We start from the raw sequence: 17,846 nt of genomic DNA, 5'->3' as shown, positions 1-17,846 counted from the left end.
GGGTTCTTGTGAAGGTTGTTCTGGCTGTTGTCAGTTTGTTTCTAAAGTTTTCAGTATTACCCTTTTGTTGGGCTAGGGAGAGTATCAAATATTTAGGGGTTCAGCTACTGCTAAACTGTATTTGAATTTTGATAAGCTTTTTTACAAATCTCTCCAATAATATTGATAGGTAGCATGGTGTGACACATTCTTGGTTAGGTAGAATTGCAGTAACTAAAATGATGCTTCTTCCTCGTTTCTTATATTTTTGCCAGACGTTCCCATTGACTTTACCTGAGAATGCTTTAGTACAATTGCAAAAGAAGGTCTTTTCCTATGTGTGGAGAAAGCAACATCACTGAGTCTTGAAAGCAGTGCTAGTAAAGCGTAGAGTACAAGAAGGGCTGGTAGTTCCAGATTCTAAACGATACTATTGGGCCTCCCAAATTTGATCTTTGATGGATTGGAGAAAGGGTTGTTCCTAAAGCTTGGGTTAGGATCGAAGACACCATATTAGGATTCCTATCTCACCATCTACTCTATGGGATCTGGAACAACTGTCCAGTAGGAAAGAGCTATGTAATCTGTTTGTGAGTCATTCTATTTGGCTGTGGTCAATGGTTAAGTGGTTCCTATTAGGTACCAAGAAATTGTCTTTGTTTACACCTCTAGTACTCTTGTCCGCACAGGCTCCACTGGGATCTCAGATTGCTTTATGGGCTAGATTTATGAACCTTCCCGATCAGGACCGATCAGTGTCTGATTCGGGCAGGTCTGATGGATTCTCCAAACTGCAATATGCAGATGGGGCGATCGGAGGAACGCCCCCATCTGCCAGCACAGATCGCTACTAGTGTGCAATCCCAACGCATGCGCAGACCATCTGTAGATGGTCTGTGCATGCCCATCCGTAGATGGTCTGTGCATGCCCATCCGAGCTGTGACTTCTTTTTTTTTTTACTTTTTAGCCCAGCGAGCCCGTGGTTTTAACCCGCTTTAAACTCGCGGGTTAAAACCACTGGCTCGCAGGTCGGGGAAGGGCAGGAGAGATCCAGGGACCAGCAGGCCAGGGCAGCAATTCGGGGCAGAGCAGGCAGGAGAGATCAGGGAAGAGCAGGGCAGCGATTCGCAGCAGAGCAGGCAGGAGAGATCAGGGAAGAGCATCGGGGCGGCAGGCAGGAGAGAACAGAGCAGGGCAGGGCTTCTATGAAGCTGGAGAATTGGAAAGATGTTTTTGACTGGTCTCCAGCAGTCGCTTCTTGGGTTGATCGGCCAGCCCAGTCAGTTTAAAAAATTTCGTTGGTGAATCGCGTCCCTGTCTACCTTGCATGCATTTCTCCTCATTTGCATGCACGGATTCGAAGCGGATTGTAGGAGAGGTTAGTGAATGTTGCCGGAGGGAAATCTGATCGCAAAGGGATTGCAAACCAATCGATACACGATCGGTTTGCTTTGTGAATCTAGCCCTAACTTTGGAAAAGTAGGGAGTGTTCATTATATAGGCTACAAGACACAGAGCCTACAAGAGAGCTATCTAATCTAATCAGATATGATATCTCACCTCAAGAATTTTACTTTTATCTACAACTATGTCATCTGCTTCACAGCTATCCATTAAAGACCTGGCTATCTCACTCTCCTTGCCCTTCTGTGTGCAGCTTCTCCTCTCCTCAATTCCTTCCTGCGGGTCCAGCACAATTACCTTCCAGTTCCTCCCCCCCATTCCGGGACAGGCCTTACAAAACTTAGTGTTCGTTGACAGTACCATCAGCAATTACTTCATGCACTCTCCATCCACTTTAAAGCTTTCCCTCTGCTGCAACAGGAAGTTGTGAAAAAGGAAAGGACCCCGGTACTGGCCGTAGAGAGCCTGATAGTAGTGCTGCTGATAGTACGAGTGATATTGTAAGTTTTGTAGGGTCTACAATTTTGAGTGGGAGGGAGAGGGAGACAGAGATTGGAAGGCAAATTTTTCTCATGTGAGTGATAAGTTCTAAAAAACTTCTTGGCACGTGAGCAACAAGTTAGAAAATCCCAACAATTTTCCAGATTTGCAAGTATTTGTATGAGCGACTATGGATGTAAAATGATGAGCGACGCTTCTAGAATGTATGAGCAATTGCTCGCATGCTCCACTTAGAGGGAACATAGGCGGCAGTGTGTTGATGTTGGGCTGGGGTAGCAAAGCAATTTGGGGAGGAGGCATTGCCACGCCATGCCACCCTGTAGCAACACCTATGCACTGATCCAATGGGCAAAACAATAAGTTGCTAGAATTGTCATCTGACCCAAATCAATCTTGACAGGTTGATCAAGTTCTGGTTTCCCTCCATGCAATTTATGGACTTGCTTTTTCTAGCTCCTAAATGCCGTGGGGTAAATCTAGAACAGATCAGCCTGTGATGGTTGACATGGGTCAAGTAACAACCCCACAGTTCAACTATATTCAGCCTTAGGACTCTGCTGTTTTTTGCGGAATCTGGACACAGTGCAAACAGGACAGTATTACCAGAAGTGAGATAAGAGCCCAGATGTGTTAACATGTTGCTGGTAAAAAAAAAAAAAAGCTGAGTGTCTTCTGGTATTTTCCTAGAAACCCATATATGTTATCTGAAGAAGAAGAGGATGAGGATGAAGTAAATGCTGAAATAGAAGCAGTGGCAGAAGAACCAAAAGGGAAGAAGAAGAAGCTTAAAAACAGGCAACAGCAAAAGAAGCCTGAGAAGAACCAGCCCTTACTGATCGATATTGACCTCAATCTATCTGCATATGCCAATGCCAAAAAGTATGCTCATCTCTCACCAGCAATTGCACCAATGCTATAGGGGGGTCTTGTTTGATTGGTCTTCTTGTTTGTTTGCTTGCTTTCAAATGTTAATGTCCAAGATAAGAACCTTTCTGCAGTTCAGTTTCTGGCCAGACTCTTGTGGATGTTGTCTGCTTTCTGCCTTTCTCCTGTCATTTCTCGGATGTAGTCATGTACATCCCATGAAGGTAATGCTCAATGTACCTGAAGTAAAAAGGTAATTTGACGAGATTTGGTTGGGTTTGGTCATCTTTAATTGTTTCATCACTGCTTGGTGTGAAGCCTGGCCCGAGAGAGAGAGCCTGGGTTCGTCTAGTGCCCTGCAGGGAGGAGAAAAGAGAACTGCAGGCATGCAGGGCAATTCTATAACTTGGTGCCTAATACTACACATGTATGTGCCAGCTGCTGTACTGTAATATATGCGCCATAGTTGCTTAGAGTGTAATTTTGAGGGGGTGAACATGTGAATTAGCGCTATGGGTGGGCCATGGGCATGTCACCAAGAGCCAGATGCACTAAAGTCAGTGATTGTCTAACTGTCATTGCTAAACCAGTTATGCAGTTATGACTGGTTTAGCAACGCTCGCCTTTACTGACCCAGTATAGAAAACGGCTCACCATGTGGTTTTCTACATGATCGCTCACTCTCTGATCTAACCATGCAAATAAGCTCATTAATATTGAAATGGCATGTAAATTAGCAGAGTAATTGATGCTCTAACATGGCTTCCCGATGGACAAAAAAAAGTTATTGCTTTAAGCAATCAAAAGCAAAAAACAAAGAGAGGAACCTAAGATCCTGATTAGCTCAGATGCCTTGGAAGGGGCCTTAGGCGTCTAAGCCAATCAGGGCCTTGGGCCCCTCCCCATGCATCACATGATGCACCAAGGAGGGAAGGCCCACCATTTTGGATCGGCAGGCCTTGAAGGTGGAGGGACTCTGCTTCCCTCTTGCTTCCATATTCGGTAAAAGGTACTGGGGAGGTGGGGTTCGGGAGAGCATCCGGTGGCAGGAGGGAGTGGGCATCTCTCCTGCCAATTTTCTCTCACGCGGAGGGAGGGGGGTCGGCATGGCAAGAGGGAAATGGATATCCCTCCTGCCTATTTTGTGTCTCGGGGGGGGGTGGAGTCGCCAATGCAGGAGTGAGTGGGCATCCCTCCTGCCATTCGCTGCCATGGGGGGGGGGGTCGGCATGGTAGGAGGGAGTGGGATCCATCCTGCTGATTTTCCATCTATAAATGTCAAAATGTACAGTGCTGCATACGCCTTTCAGCGCTATATAAGTGATAAGTAGTAGTAGTAGTAGTAATTTAAGCTAGTGCGAGGGGGAAGGGGGAGGATTCTCAGTGCTGCATTCGTCAGGGAGGGCAGTCATCGGCGGGGGGGGGGGGGGTGTCTATTTTTTTTAAATGGGGCACATATTATGCGTGTGTAACATGCACTGCATCTGTGCCCATTTTTTTAAAAAATCTATTTTGCCCCGAACAGCTGAGTTGCAGGAGGCTGGTTTTGGGGCTTCCCCTGCTCTGCGCATGTGTGAGTCGCTCTCACAGTACTCAATCTGACGGGAGAGTCGGGGATTCTGACAAACCCCCGCGTTAATCATTTGCAAGCAAAGATTTGAGTGCATCAGTAACTCTTTGTGAATCAGCCAAAAATCAGATCGGAGCACACCTACACGGTCTTATCGATCCTCTTTAGTGCATCTAGCCCTAAGTGACATACAACTTATAGACTACTGTGAGTCACATATGTTGAATGGCTCACTTAGATGCGCCAACTTACACTAGCCATTGACCTGTCTTAAGAGGGTGTGTCTACATTTCAATGCACCAGTGTGGCTTTACACCAGAGGTGTCCAACCTGTGGCCCGAGGGCCGTATGCGGCCCCATGAAGTATTTTGTGCGGCCCCAGTTGAGGGCGATGAAGTGTTTTCCTCTACTGCCCCTGGGTGTTTACTGTCTTGCCGGCTCCCTCCTCTGTCTTGCTGCAGTATTTGTGCTTTTGTGAAGCCCCAGAAACATTTTTTTTGGCCAATGCAGCCCAGGGAAGCCAAAAGGTTGGACACCCCTGCTTTACACTAATACCCTATAATGGCTTTGGGACGTACTAAAGCCATTATAGAATTGGTGCTAAGTGCACCCCATTATGGTACCTGAATAAACTAATGGAAATACTTCTTAAGCAAGGAATAGTGAGATTTCTAGAATGCAGGACCCAAGCAGCATGGCTTTACGAGAGGCAGGTCTAGTCAGATAAATCTGATTGATTTCTTTGATTGGTGATCAAACAGTTGGATATGGGAGGGGTGCTAGATGTGGTGTATTTGGACTTTAGCAAAACTTTTGACACAGTGCTGCATAGACGGTTGATAAATAAACTGAGTTCCTTTGTTTATGGGCCCTAAAGTGATGAACTGGATTAAAAGCTGATTAAGTGGATGGAGTCAATGGGTAGTGGTACATGGAGTTTGCTTGGAGGAAAAGAATGTTGTTAGTGGAGTGCGGCATGGATCTGGCCTTGGGCTGGCTCTTTATAACATCTATGTGAGTGATATTGTGCAAGGATTGTCTGGCAAAGTGTCTTTATGCAAATGATACCAAGCTCTGTAATAGAGTAGACACCCTGGAAGGGGGAGGGAGGGATATGCACGGACCACAAGAGGGGTGCCGAAGGGTATTGAGGTGGCGAGAGGGAAGGGTAGATGTGACAGGGATGGTCCGGTGACAGGGACAGATTTTTTTCCCCTTGTCATTCTCTAGTTTAGATATCAGGAGGTGGTTTCTTGTGAAGCTTGATGAATAGGCAACTAAGTCTAATACAGAAAAATGCTGGGTCATTCACTTGGGCTGTAGTATAGCAGGCGAAATACTTCTGTGTAAGAAAGAAGAGCGAGGCTTGGGCAGGATTGTGTCTAATAATCTCAGGGTGGCAAAACGGGTAGAAAAGTGATAAATCCAGGAAGATGCTTTGGTGCATAAGGAGAGGACTGGCCAGTAGGAAAAGGAAGGTGATAGTGCCATTGTATAATGTTCAGAGATAAGTCAGAGTTCTGATACAGATCTGGTCTGTTTTTCTTCTTGGTCAGAACTGCGATTTCTGGTAAATTCTGGGCTAGGTCTCTAGAGCTGGTGCTGCTGCTGATCAGTGCAGACCCAGACCTCTGGCTTCCTGACCTGTAAGATTGCATAACCTTGGAACCCTTGGAGAACACTCTGCTGTACAATAACTTTATATTTCACTGTGCTACTTTTCCTAATAAACTGTTAGTTTGGTCACAGAGTGGTCCCAGCAATTTTCCCCTAGAAACCACCAGGAAATAGCCTACAGGGTGGTGTATTTGTTCAGAGACAAACAAGAACCCAGTTAGTTGGCGGAGGTTGCCAATGTAAGGATACATGAACTGGTGGAGATGGAGCCTGAACAGTGCTTGGCTACCTCTTTCAGTCCTTCACAGGTTTAACTGATAGGTCATACTTGGCAGAGAGTAATATTCAAAGCCTTTCCTGCAGGTTTAGGAAAACATTTTTTTTACCAGTGAAAATTTGTGCCTTAAATTGTTCACCTGTTCTTTGGGTGAAAGTACATGACCTGCAAAGTTCATGCTGGAACCAGGGAGAAAGCAGTGCAATGAAGGTGTGCAGTGTTGTGTTGTTTCAGGTGGCAAGCAGGTGCAATCTCTGCCTGCCTTGCCTGTCCTTTTCCCAGGGACAATAATCAAACTGATGCCCGTCTCAGGCATTTGTTTTATTAGTGCAAACCCCACAGATATAAATATCACGGATCATGCACTAGTATGACCATTTTTTTTATTATTTCCTCCTTATTTGGTGTACAGTCTAAAATGAATGAATTAAGACCAGAAATGCACAGAATTTAATTTACTGGCAGGTTTCGAGATAATGAGATGTTAATTTTTCAGGTACTATGACCATAAGAGATATGCAGCGAAGAAAACTCAGAAAACAGTAGAAGCTGCTGAGAAGGTGAGTATTGTCAGTCTGTGTTTTTGTGCCAGACGCAGAGATTTGATAAGGTGTCATCCCTATTAATCTAGCTTCAGAGAAGAATCCTGTGGTCTGCCTCTGATAGTAATCTGAGTTATATAATTTCTCTTCAATTTCACTGAAAATTTTGTTTTAAGAATATTTGGAGATCAAGTGTAAATATTGATCGATAACTTTGTAAAGGTAATCTCACTGAAGAACAGATGTCTGAGTCTGCCTGGTTATACTTACACAAGTATGAGAGGGAAAGTATGTCACGGTGAGAGATGCTGCTCAAAAATGGAGCTCCAAGTTAGACGATAAATAAAAGCATTATTGTGAGCAGCCACCATCCCAAAATGCCAGAAACTCACTGGCAGTATATAATTCTAAAACAGAGGTCCATCAGAAAGAAGTTAGAGACCTTCCAGTATGCCATGGAAGAGAGGCAGAGTGGCGAGAAAAAAGAAAATGGTGGCAGGCAGCTCCAACTCCGGCAAAGGGGGAGCAGAGGAGAGAAGCAAAGAGGGCCAACATTCACAAGGTGGCAGAAATTAAAAATGAAATCTCTGCAGTAATGTCAGAGATATAGGAGGTAGTGACAGAGCTGATACAGGAGGTGTGTGAGATGGAGGAAACCAAGGAGTGGGCTGATGACTCAAGCAATGACTGAGGTGCAGACAATTGCAGAGCAGTTACAGGAAACCCAAAGGAATAGAAGGCAAGGATTTGGAGGATTGCTTTTGCTGCAACAATATAACAATAAGAGGTATTCCTGAAACCAACCTTTTTGCTAATTGTGCGGAAACAGTATAGAGCCTATGCATAATAATAATAACTTTATTTTTATATACCACAATACCACAAATAGTTCAGAGCGGTTTACAGAGGAAGAGACTATATACAAACAGCGATAATACAAAAAACTTTCAAAATTACATTAGCGTGTTAAGATTAATCGAGTTTATCAGGGAGTGTTTTAGGAATGCATCAAGGCAGAAGTGGAGTCAGAGAAATTTGTCAAAGAGATGGTTTTTAAAAAAATTCTTTATTCATTTTTAAAACTACAATTGTGCACAATAAATGATACATTTACATTGAATATTAACAGCACAGCATAATAAACTTATTAGAAATAATGACAAGAATTATTTTCTCCACCCATTTATCCAATTGAACAATAAATAATAATAATAAAAACCTGTAAACAACCTAACCATACCTCCTAATCAGTGCCAAAACATAACCCCCTCACCGGATCTGTATGTTTAAAGATGTATATGTATAAATAGATAAGTTTTGATAGTGATATTGGGGCAGGATTCAAACAGAGAAGAATCTGGAAGCCCCATAAAAATAGACCATGCTCACTGAAGCCTAGGACTGAGAAGGAATAACTAGTCCAAATACCTTAATAGCATGTTTGCATGATTATTCCATTCAAAAGCAGAGATAACTAAAACAAGGTAGCTGGGCCTGAATGAATGGTAAGGGTGCAAAGCTGAAAACTTCCAGGACTTGTCATCGACTACACTGCAGAAAAAAAGAGCGAGAGAGATAAGAGAGGTTACATGATACCTGAAGAAAGAGAATGCAGGTGTAGATGGTTATGCCCCTTTGGGAATCTTTTCACATTAAATGGCTCAGTTTAGTGAGTAAAGACAATTGAGGAGGTTTGGAAGACCTTGGCTGAAGAATCTGCCAGAAGAAACCAAGGGACAGACAATGAAGTGGAATGAGCAGAGAGGAACTTTGAGGGGACATCAGGTCACTAATGGAAGAAAGAGATTTCAGCAAGAATCACATAGCCCAAGAGAAGAGCCAAGAAGTGGAGAGAAGACCAGAGAGTAAAAGGCCTGAACAAAGAGGAAAATGGACCAAATATGTACAGTATAATGAGACTGGAGTAGAGAGATGAGTTATCAGATATAAAAGGATGTGTGATTGAGAGAATATCAGAAAGGATGAATGAGGGAAGGGATGGAGTTTGGGGGAGAGAGGATAATAGCTGGGAAGGGGTGGTAGTAGGATGATGAGAGAGTGTGAGAATGAGGGCTATGTTGCCAGGGGGTTTATTTTTCCTTTGAGAGTTGATAAGGGGAAAAAGATGCAATAGGGCAAGCAGAGAAGGGAGAAAGGGAGGAGACAATAGGGGCAGGTAGTAGGAAGAGAGAGATCAAAGAGTTAAAAGACTCAATGATTAATCACACATTAAGGATTTTTACATTATATGGAAATGTAGACCACAGTGGGGATTGGAATTTTTAGACTAAGGCCCAGATTCACTAAGGGCACGGATCAGATCTGATCTGATCTGTGTCCAGGGGACTGACTCATGAATTGTCTTCATGCAAATGAGGGCAATCGGAATCACGTCCCCAACCGAGCGGCCGGATCGCTCTATAGTGATCGTCTGTAGATGGTCTGCATATACTTAAAGAGCAGTGACCTTTTTTTTTTTTTTCTCCTTTACTCTAACTTTTAACTTTTTTAGCTTTTTAGCAAGCCCAGTGAGTCCGTGGTTTTAACCCGCTTTAAACCCGCAGGTTAAAACCACGGGCTCGCACTGCGGGGGAAGGCTGAGGCAGAAGCAAGACAACACGCAGGGCAGAGAGAGTAGGAAAGTTGGAGGCAGAGAGCTGGAAAGTCGTGGCAGAGAGCAGGAGATGCAGTCGGAAAGCAGTGAACGACTGGTCCCCAGCAGTCACTTGTTTGCTGATCGGCCAGTCCCAGTCGGTGTTGCAGTTTTTGGTTAGTGAATCACTGCCTGCCTACATTTGAATACCGTTCCCCCTCATTTGCATGCATGGATCGGAGGATGATCGGGACAGAGGTTAGTGAATCGGGTCGGAGGGAAATCAGGTCGCAAACCGATCAGTACATGATCGGTTTGCTTAGTGAATCTAGCCCTTAGACTTAGAATTCTTTCATGAGGTACTTTGTCAAATGCCTTTTGAAAATCCAATACACAATATCAACTGGTTCACCTTTATCCACATGTTCATTCACCTCTTCAAAGAAATGCAGTAGATTCGTGAGGCAAAATTTCCCCTGACTAAAACCGTGTTGGCTTTCTCTCATTAATCCATGCTTACGTATATGTTCTGTCATTTTGTTATTTACAGTAGTCTCTACCAGTTTGCCCGGCACCGAAAGCAGACTCACCGGTCTATATTTTCCTCTGGAGCCCTTTTTTAAAATTGGCATCACGTTGGCCAACAATGCTTATGTTTATCTAGAGATTTACTATACCATTCCTTCTGAGCTTATGCTTATTGCATCTTTCTAGCTCCAGTTCCTGAAAATAAAGACAGAAATCCTTTTCCCAGTCATAATTGTCATTCCTGGACCTACAACTCCATCCCCGATGACCAGACCACCTCATCCTACATCACCAATGTAGCTGTCACGTCCAGGTTAGACACTGCCACCAGCTCTCACTCCAGAGCTGCATTTAGGCTGAGAAGATAGGCTGGCAGATGACGATGCTCCTCTTTGTTGATTCCTATTTCAAATGGGGGACACGGGGGAAGAAGCCACTGCTTACCCTGTATCGGTAGCATGGAATATTGCTATACCTTGGTTTTGGCCAGGTACTAGTAACCTGGATTGGCCAACGTGAGAATGGGCTACTGGGCTTGATGGACCATTGGTCTGACCTAGTAAGGCTATTCTTATGTTCTTATGTTGAATGGTGTGGCAGGCTCCACTGTGCCTGGGTGAAAAGCCATTGCTGGAACCTCCACTGTTTAACGTGGCAGAAGGAGACATTGCAGGAAAGACTTGCTATCCCTTCCTTATATGAAGGAGTAAAGAAACTTATCTCCTAGTTGGTGATGATGTAGTCATATTAACTCAGAGGTCCACTCTAATTTTTAAGCAAAGGCCATTTTGGGTTCAAAAGGGCTGAAGGAGAGCCAACAAATATCTTCCTGTTTTGGGCCATTACACTGATAATGCGTCTTAATATATACAAACAAAACCCTAAATGATAGATTCTGCATGCAGTACAACACTAGAGAAATAGAAAGAAATGCATTTCTTCCTGAACAGTGCAAAATATAGACAGCAGATGTAAATTGTCAAAACTGGCATATTTCAGTCACTAAATTGAAAATAAAATATTTTTTCTACCTTTGTTGTCCGGTGATTTTTATTTTTCTAATCCTTTTTTCCCAGTCTCTGGTTCTACTTCCTTCTGTCCGTGCTCTAACTCTGTTTCAAGGGCTTTATCATCCATTTGCTATTTTTCTCTCCTTCACTTTCTGTCCTACATCCATCTTTGGCATTAACGTGTAACATTCAACTTGTCTCCATTTTTATGCTTCCTTCTTAAAACTTATCTACTTTTCCATGTCTTCCCTTCCCTACCCATCTATCCATGTGCACTGTTTCTGCTGTTCTCCTCCATCCATGTGTGCCCTCTCTTCCCTCTTTCTTCTCCCCTCTTCCCATCTATCCATAAACAGCATTTCTTCTCTCTCTCTTCTCTTCCCTTCCCTTCCCATTCCCCTCCATCCTTGTGTACCATCTCCTCCCTCTTTTTCCATCTCCTATGTTCTGACATCTGTCTTCCTCCTTTTTCCCTCCTGTGGTCTAGGATCTTTCTCCCCTCCTTCCCACAGTCTAGCATTTCTCTCTTCTCCTTCCTTTCTTTCCTCCACACTTTGTGGTCTGGTATCTCTCTGTGTTTCCCTTCCACCGCCCCCTACGTTAGTCTGGAATCTCTCCCTCCTTCCCTGATCTGGTATCTCTCTTGCCTTCCCTTCCCTTCCCCATTCAGTGGTCTGACATCTCTCTCCTTCCCTTCCCTTCTGTGGTCTGGTATTTTTCTTCCCTCCTTCCCTTTCATCCCCTTGTCTGGCATATCTCCTTCCCTCTCACTTCCCATGGTCTGGCATCTCTATCTTTCCCTTCCCTTTCTTTCCCTGGAGATCTAGCATCTTTCATTCTCTTTCTTCCCCATCTCCCTGGTCCAGCATCTCTCTTTTATTCTCCCCAGGCGATTTTCCCATCCCCCATACACACATGGGATCCGGTGCTTACCGTTCTCATTCCCAGCAATGCTGCTTTAACTCTTCGGTCCACCAGCAACATGAGTTAAGTAAAAAAATTGCCTTCAGCAGCCTGGAAGCTTTCTCTCTACTACTGATTCCCGCCTATGTGGGAAGAGGAAATAGCAGCAGAGAGAAAACTTCTGGGCCATTGAAGGCAGCGTGTTTACTTCACTCACGCTGCCGGCGGCCTGAAAAGTAAGAGCAGCACTGCTGGGAATGAGAACAGTGAGCAAGCAACAGATCTCACCAGGGGGAAGGGAGAGGAACTCTGGATAGGTGCCCGGGCCACCCAGAAGATCTCCACAGGCCGCCATTGGCTCGCGAGTCTTGCATTAAAGACCACTGCCCTAACCTGTGGTATATAGGGTCAATCTTGCACAAATGTATGCTTGTTTTCCTCTGTCCATCAAACTAAAGTTTGTTTTCCTCCTGCCAGGCATTTAAATCAGCAGAGAAGAAGACAAAACAGACACTGAAAGAAGTTCAGACAGTCACTACTATCCAGAAAGCACGCAAGGTGTTCTGGTGAGTCTCATTTAACTTGGAACCAGGGTACTGGCTGTGGCAGGAGCAACAGGATCTTCTCTTGTCAGAGCCTAGATGCTCTCGTCACTGCTGTATCCTTCCATTATCCTGATTCTCGCCCACATTATATCATGTTGGTAGGGCCAGGTTTGAGGCATGCAGGATCCCTTGCTCACTATGTACACATTTATGCTTTTGTTCACTAACCCTAGGCAAGAGGAGATCTGCACTTCTTACTTGCATCTGTTGCCACAGGTGGTGGCTTGAATCTGAAGTCTGATATTAAGAGATAGTTAACAAATATTCAGAACCCCCCACCCTGCTTATACAATCCCCCGCTTCCAAAATCCCCTTCCCTAGACATAAAAATGATCATGATAACTATATAATGGTACAACAAGCAAGAAAATATCAAAACCCTCCATCCCAGAGTATTTTACCCTGGTATCCCCCTTCAAACAACTCAACAACAATGAGGGACCACTGCTTCAGAAGGGTGACCTTGAGAAAATCAGGATAAAGAAACAAACAAGAAAAAACATTTTTGATGTCATCCACCCTCAACTTGAAGCAAAGGTTTAAACATGCTGAATAGAGTGTTTCCAAAAGGACTAGGGATAAAGTTATTCAAAGGTACAGATGAGTGAAAGGGTATCAGAAAATGTAAGAGTATTTCAACATCCCTTGGGGCACTTTTGGATCCATTATTGTAAAGTGGAAACAGCTGACACCATCAAGACACTGCTTCAATCAAGCTGTCTCTCCATAGTTGTGGGTTAAGAAAACTTTAGAGGAGGGTCCCTGTGAAGACTAAGATAACTTTAAGCTATCAAGCTACAGAGGTCTTTGGCTGAGGCTGGGGAAAATATTGACTGTAAATATAGCCTGTGTGAGAGGGTGGCAAGAAAGAACCACTGCTAAAGAAGAGCCATACTATGGGTTGCATCATACTTGAAAAATGTGCACACATATGAAAGAAGGTTTGATAGCTTGTTCAGATCAAAGTGGAACATTTTGGTCTCAACACTAAGCAATACATGAGGCATAAAACAAACACAGCACATCATCCTGCTAATGACTTTCCTACAGTAAAGCCTGCAGCATTATGTTTTGGAGATGTGGAAGCTTGTGAAGATTGAGGGAAAATATGAATATTGCAAAGAATAGAAATTAAGGTCCAGATTCTGTTCTCGGTGGTCGCCTTAAATGCGGTGATCACATGTCAATCACATGATGGCACCTGGGGGTGAAACGGGTTAGGGCCAGGCCAGGGAGAAATAAGGCCAGTAATTCTGTTTTCTGAATCTGTGAGAAAACAAGCAGTGGAGAATTTGTCTAACTTCCTGGTCGCTGGGTTTCTGCTCTTTGTTTTGGAATGGTTTGCTATGTTTGAGCAGGTTTGAGAAGTTCCTGTGGTTCATCAGCTCGGAAAATTATCTCGTCATAGCTGGAAGAGATCAACAGCAGAATGAGATGATTGTGAAGAGATATTTGAAGGCAGGTTAGTAAATGCTAAATGGAGTGTGATCCCAATGAAAAGCTCTGTTGAATGACCAAACAAAATTTTTTTTGTGAGCTTTGTCTTTGTTGTCCGAGATGGTATATTCCCCGAGACTCAAGAGGAGGGTTGTCTGCAGCTGGTGCTCACCACCTAAATTTGTAAACCTGGTGCCTTATGAGTTTGTCCTTGGTAGCCCTTGGTACTGAGACTTTCTCTTTAGTAGCACTCATTTTTTGGATCACTTTAAAGTGATTAGTAACTTGCAAGGCACAAAACTAAAGGAACTTGTAGGAGGGATAACATGGAAGTGGTTTTCTTCTAGCCACAAGGTTGAGCAGGAGACTGACTGGAGATCCATGAGTTATAGCAGTTTTATTAATGAAGTGTCACCATCTCTTCTCTCAGGAGATGTATATGTACATGCTGACCTTCATGGAGCAACTAGTTGTGTCATCAAGAATGCTACAGGTAATTATTGCACCCTCCTTCCACTCTTTTGCTGTTAATCCTATACACTTCTCTCTCCATATCCACGGGGGTTAGGGGCAGAGCCAGCCCGCGAATATTAAAAAAACCGTGAATAATATTCGGGCCGGTTCTGCCCCTAACCCCTGCTTTTCCCCCGGTTATTTTAAGCCCTGTAAGCCCCCCCCCTTAAGCCTTACCTGGTGGTCTAGCGGGTTTTCGGGGCAGGAGCGATCTTCCCACACTCCTGCTCATTGGAAATGGCTCCTTGAGCTCCTGTCGTAGTCTCAAGAGACTACGGGAGCTCAATGCAGCCATTTCCTATGAGCGATCTGCATGGGGCAGGAGGGTGGGAAGATCGCTCCTGCCCCAAAAACCCGCTAGACCACCAGGTAAGGCTTAAGGGGGGGTTACAGGGCTTAAAATAGACCGAAAAATTTAAATGTGAAACCGTGAATTCGGAGGGGGAAGTGTAGTTTCTTTCTAGTCCTTGATAATTCCAGCTTGGTCAGAACGAGGACCCACCATAGTGCCTTAAGCTTTCATTTATAACTGCAGGAGGTTTTACCCCTATTTCATATCATACATCTTTCCTTCCTCCTGCCCTTCAACTTACTTAGCCTGGACATTGCAGCAACGGTCTTGGATTGTGGTCCTTCCGGAATCCCTCAATAATGTGCCCTTATTCCAGTTCAAGATGTAACATTTAAGGAGTGTCCACACGATAGAGGGAAAAACACCACAAAGAACTTATATAGAAAAGAAGTGGCTAATAAAGCTGACTCATTCAAAAACAGTACTCAGAGTAGAATTTGAACGCCGGTGCAAACTAGAGAGTTGCGCGGGGACAGAAATCCCACCCGTCCCCACCCGTCCCCGCCAAAGTCCCACCCGTCCCCACCCGTCCCCGTGAGGACTCCCACCCGTCCCCACCCGTCCCCGCGAGGAATCCCTCCGTCCCCACCCGTCCCCGCGAGGAATCCCCTCCGTCCCCGCCCGTCCCCGCGAGGAATCCCCTACGTCCCCGCCCGTCCCTATAAACTACAGAAATAGTTATTTCATTTAATTATGCTACTGAATTAAAGGCTCTGGTAGAAACCCATTTAAAAATAAGCAAAAAGACTTTATTAATTTGGAAATATTAATTGGGAAGAATACATACTTTGTAAATGGGTTTCTACCAGAGCCTCTAATGTTTATAAATTTTTATCAACACAACTAATATACTACTTTATCCTTAAGCAAAAAAAAATAATAATAATAATTTTTTTCCTACCTTTATTGCCTGGTTTCTGCTTTCTTCATGTTCTCATTCAATTCCTTCCATCCACTGCCTCTCTTCTCTCTGTGTCTTCCATTTGCTCTGTTACTGTGCCTCTCCCTTTCTCCCCCCTCCCAAATTGGTCTGGCACCCATCTTTTTCCCTCCGCTCCCCCCATAGTCTGGCACCTCTGTCTTCTTCTCTGCCAGCGTCTTCTTCCCATTCCCTCTTCCCCATTTCCTTTCAGTGTCCTTCTCCCCCACCATCTTTCCCATGTCCTGTCAGGCAGCATCCTTCTCCCCTCTCTGCCTTCCCCATGTCCTTTCAGCGGCCTTCTCCACCCCTTTGTCTTCCCCAGTGCTTTCAGGGTCCTTCCCCCCCCTTCCTCCCGTTTACCCCATGTCCTTTCAGCGTTCTTTTCCACCCCTTTGTCTTCCCCAGTACTTTCAGCGGCCTTCTCCCCCCTTAAGCGTCTTTTCTTCTCCACTCCACCTTTCCTCCATCCCTGCCTCCACCTTTGTGGCGCTTTTGCACCCGACCGACAACAGAACAGGCCCGGTCGGACAAATCTCCCTGTCCTGTAGCCGCGAATCTAAATTACCTTCTTACAGCAGCTGAAGTAGTGAAGCTGCTGTAAGAGGTAATTTAGATTCGCGGCTACAGGGCAGGGAGATTTGTCGGCCGGGCCTGTTGTCGGTCGATCGGGGGACCTGACCGGCTGTGCACATTCTCCAGGGCGGACCGCCCCCTCCCCCCTCTTTCGTACGCCATTGCCTTCTTCCTACCTGCCCTGCCGCACACAGTCGACCGGAAGTCTTCCTGATGTCAGTGCTGACGTCGGAGGAAGGGAGGGCTTTGCTTAAGCCCTCCCTCCGACGTCAGCGCTGACATCGGGAAGATTTCCGTTCGGATGTGTGCTGCGACAGGGCAGGTAAGGAGAAGGAGACTACCCTCGCGGCTCGACCAACCCCGCTGCGATCCAACCCCGCAGGAACCCCGCGACCCTCGGAGGCGTCCCCACGGGATCCCCGCGACCCTAGGGGGCGTCCCCACGGGATCCCCGTGACCCAAAGGGGGAACCCGCGGGATCCCCGCGGGTCCCGCGGGATTCCCGTCATCCCCGTTCCCGTGCAGCTCTCTAGTGCAAACCTGACATTTAAAAGGCTGTACTTCACTCTTTAATCATTGCAACTGTTTATGGTTTGTGAACTGCATATAAAAATTCAAAAGAAAAACCACTTATCTGAGAAGTGTGTACTGCTGTCAAATCAATTTAATTAGACTCTGGGCTTGACACATTTTGCTGTAGCTGCTTCATAAAGCCCATAGTGTAGACTTTCCAAAAACTCAAAAAAGTGGTCTGTCTTATCTCACCCCACCCATTCAGCTGCAACTGTTTTTGAACATAAGAATTGCCATCTCCGGATCAGACCCTGGATCCATCAAGTCCGGTGATCCGCACACACGGAAGCCCCGCCAGGTGTACCCTGGCATAGTTTTAGTCCCCATATCACTGTATGCTTCTCAAGGGAGATGTGCATCTAGTTTACCCTTAAATCCTAGAACGGTGGATTCTGCAATTACTTCCTCTGGGAGAGCATTCCAGGTGAATGAGTCAGTGAATCTATGAAAGACCATTGTGAAGCTTTATCAGCCACCTTTAAGGAGTGACCTTAACTCCCTTCTCTCTGGAAGTGGTGACAACTGTTTTCAGAGCATTCTCAGCCTCAGATGACCTATTAGGAGGAGAGTAGCCTAGTGGTTAGAACAGTGGTCTTGAAAACTAAGGACCCAGGGTTCAGTTCCTACTTACAAGCAAGTCACTTAACCATCCATTGCCACAGATACAAAATGTAGATCATAAGACTTCAGGGGACTGGGAAATAGCTACAGTTACTTGAATATAACTCATCTTGAACTACTACCAAAAGGAATGAGGTAATTTTTTTTTTTTTAAAAAGGGGGGGACCAAAGTAAGAACTGAACTAGGGGCCTGTCACTGAGCCATTGAGGTGGTCTAGCTTTAGTTGGTAATAGAGTAGCTTGGAATATGTAATACAGAGGCAGAATAACATGGTGACTGTTCACAGATGAATTCTGGGGCAGTTTTCAGATGTGTGTGGGTAACTGCAAAGACTGCAGGTATTTTTACTTGTGAACTTTCAGCCAGTTCTCAAAGGGAAACTGTATGAATAGCCTCCCTTTGAAAATTGCCCAAGGAAAATGTGCCTGCAGAAATTTGCATCTGTTAAGTAGTTTCATAG

At 44.9% G+C, this 17,846-nt stretch overlaps 1 protein-coding gene across 3 annotated transcripts in view; it reads left to right on the top strand.

Annotated features, from left to right (window-relative positions):
• NEMF (nuclear export mediator factor) overlaps nucleotides 1-17,846 on the top strand; it is a 137,193-nt gene that overhangs the window by 78,981 nt on the left and 40,366 nt on the right. For all 3 annotated transcript variants that reach the window (XM_033951340.1, XM_033951339.1, XM_033951338.1), the window contains exons 14-18: nucleotides 2,573-2,764; nucleotides 6,710-6,773; nucleotides 12,267-12,355; nucleotides 13,753-13,856; nucleotides 14,262-14,324. In XM_033951340.1, coding sequence (XP_033807231.1) covers nucleotides 2,573-2,764; nucleotides 6,710-6,773; nucleotides 12,267-12,355; nucleotides 13,753-13,856; nucleotides 14,262-14,324 — 512 coding nt within the window. The remainder of the gene's footprint in view (nucleotides 1-2,572; nucleotides 2,765-6,709; nucleotides 6,774-12,266; nucleotides 12,356-13,752; nucleotides 13,857-14,261; nucleotides 14,325-17,846) is intronic.

Source organism: Geotrypetes seraphini, chromosome 7 (genome assembly GCF_902459505.1).
Source record: "Geotrypetes seraphini chromosome 7, aGeoSer1.1, whole genome shotgun sequence".
NCBI lineage: Eukaryota > Metazoa > Chordata > Amphibia > Gymnophiona > Dermophiidae > Geotrypetes > Geotrypetes seraphini.
This window is presented reverse-complemented; position numbering and strand designations above follow the sequence as displayed.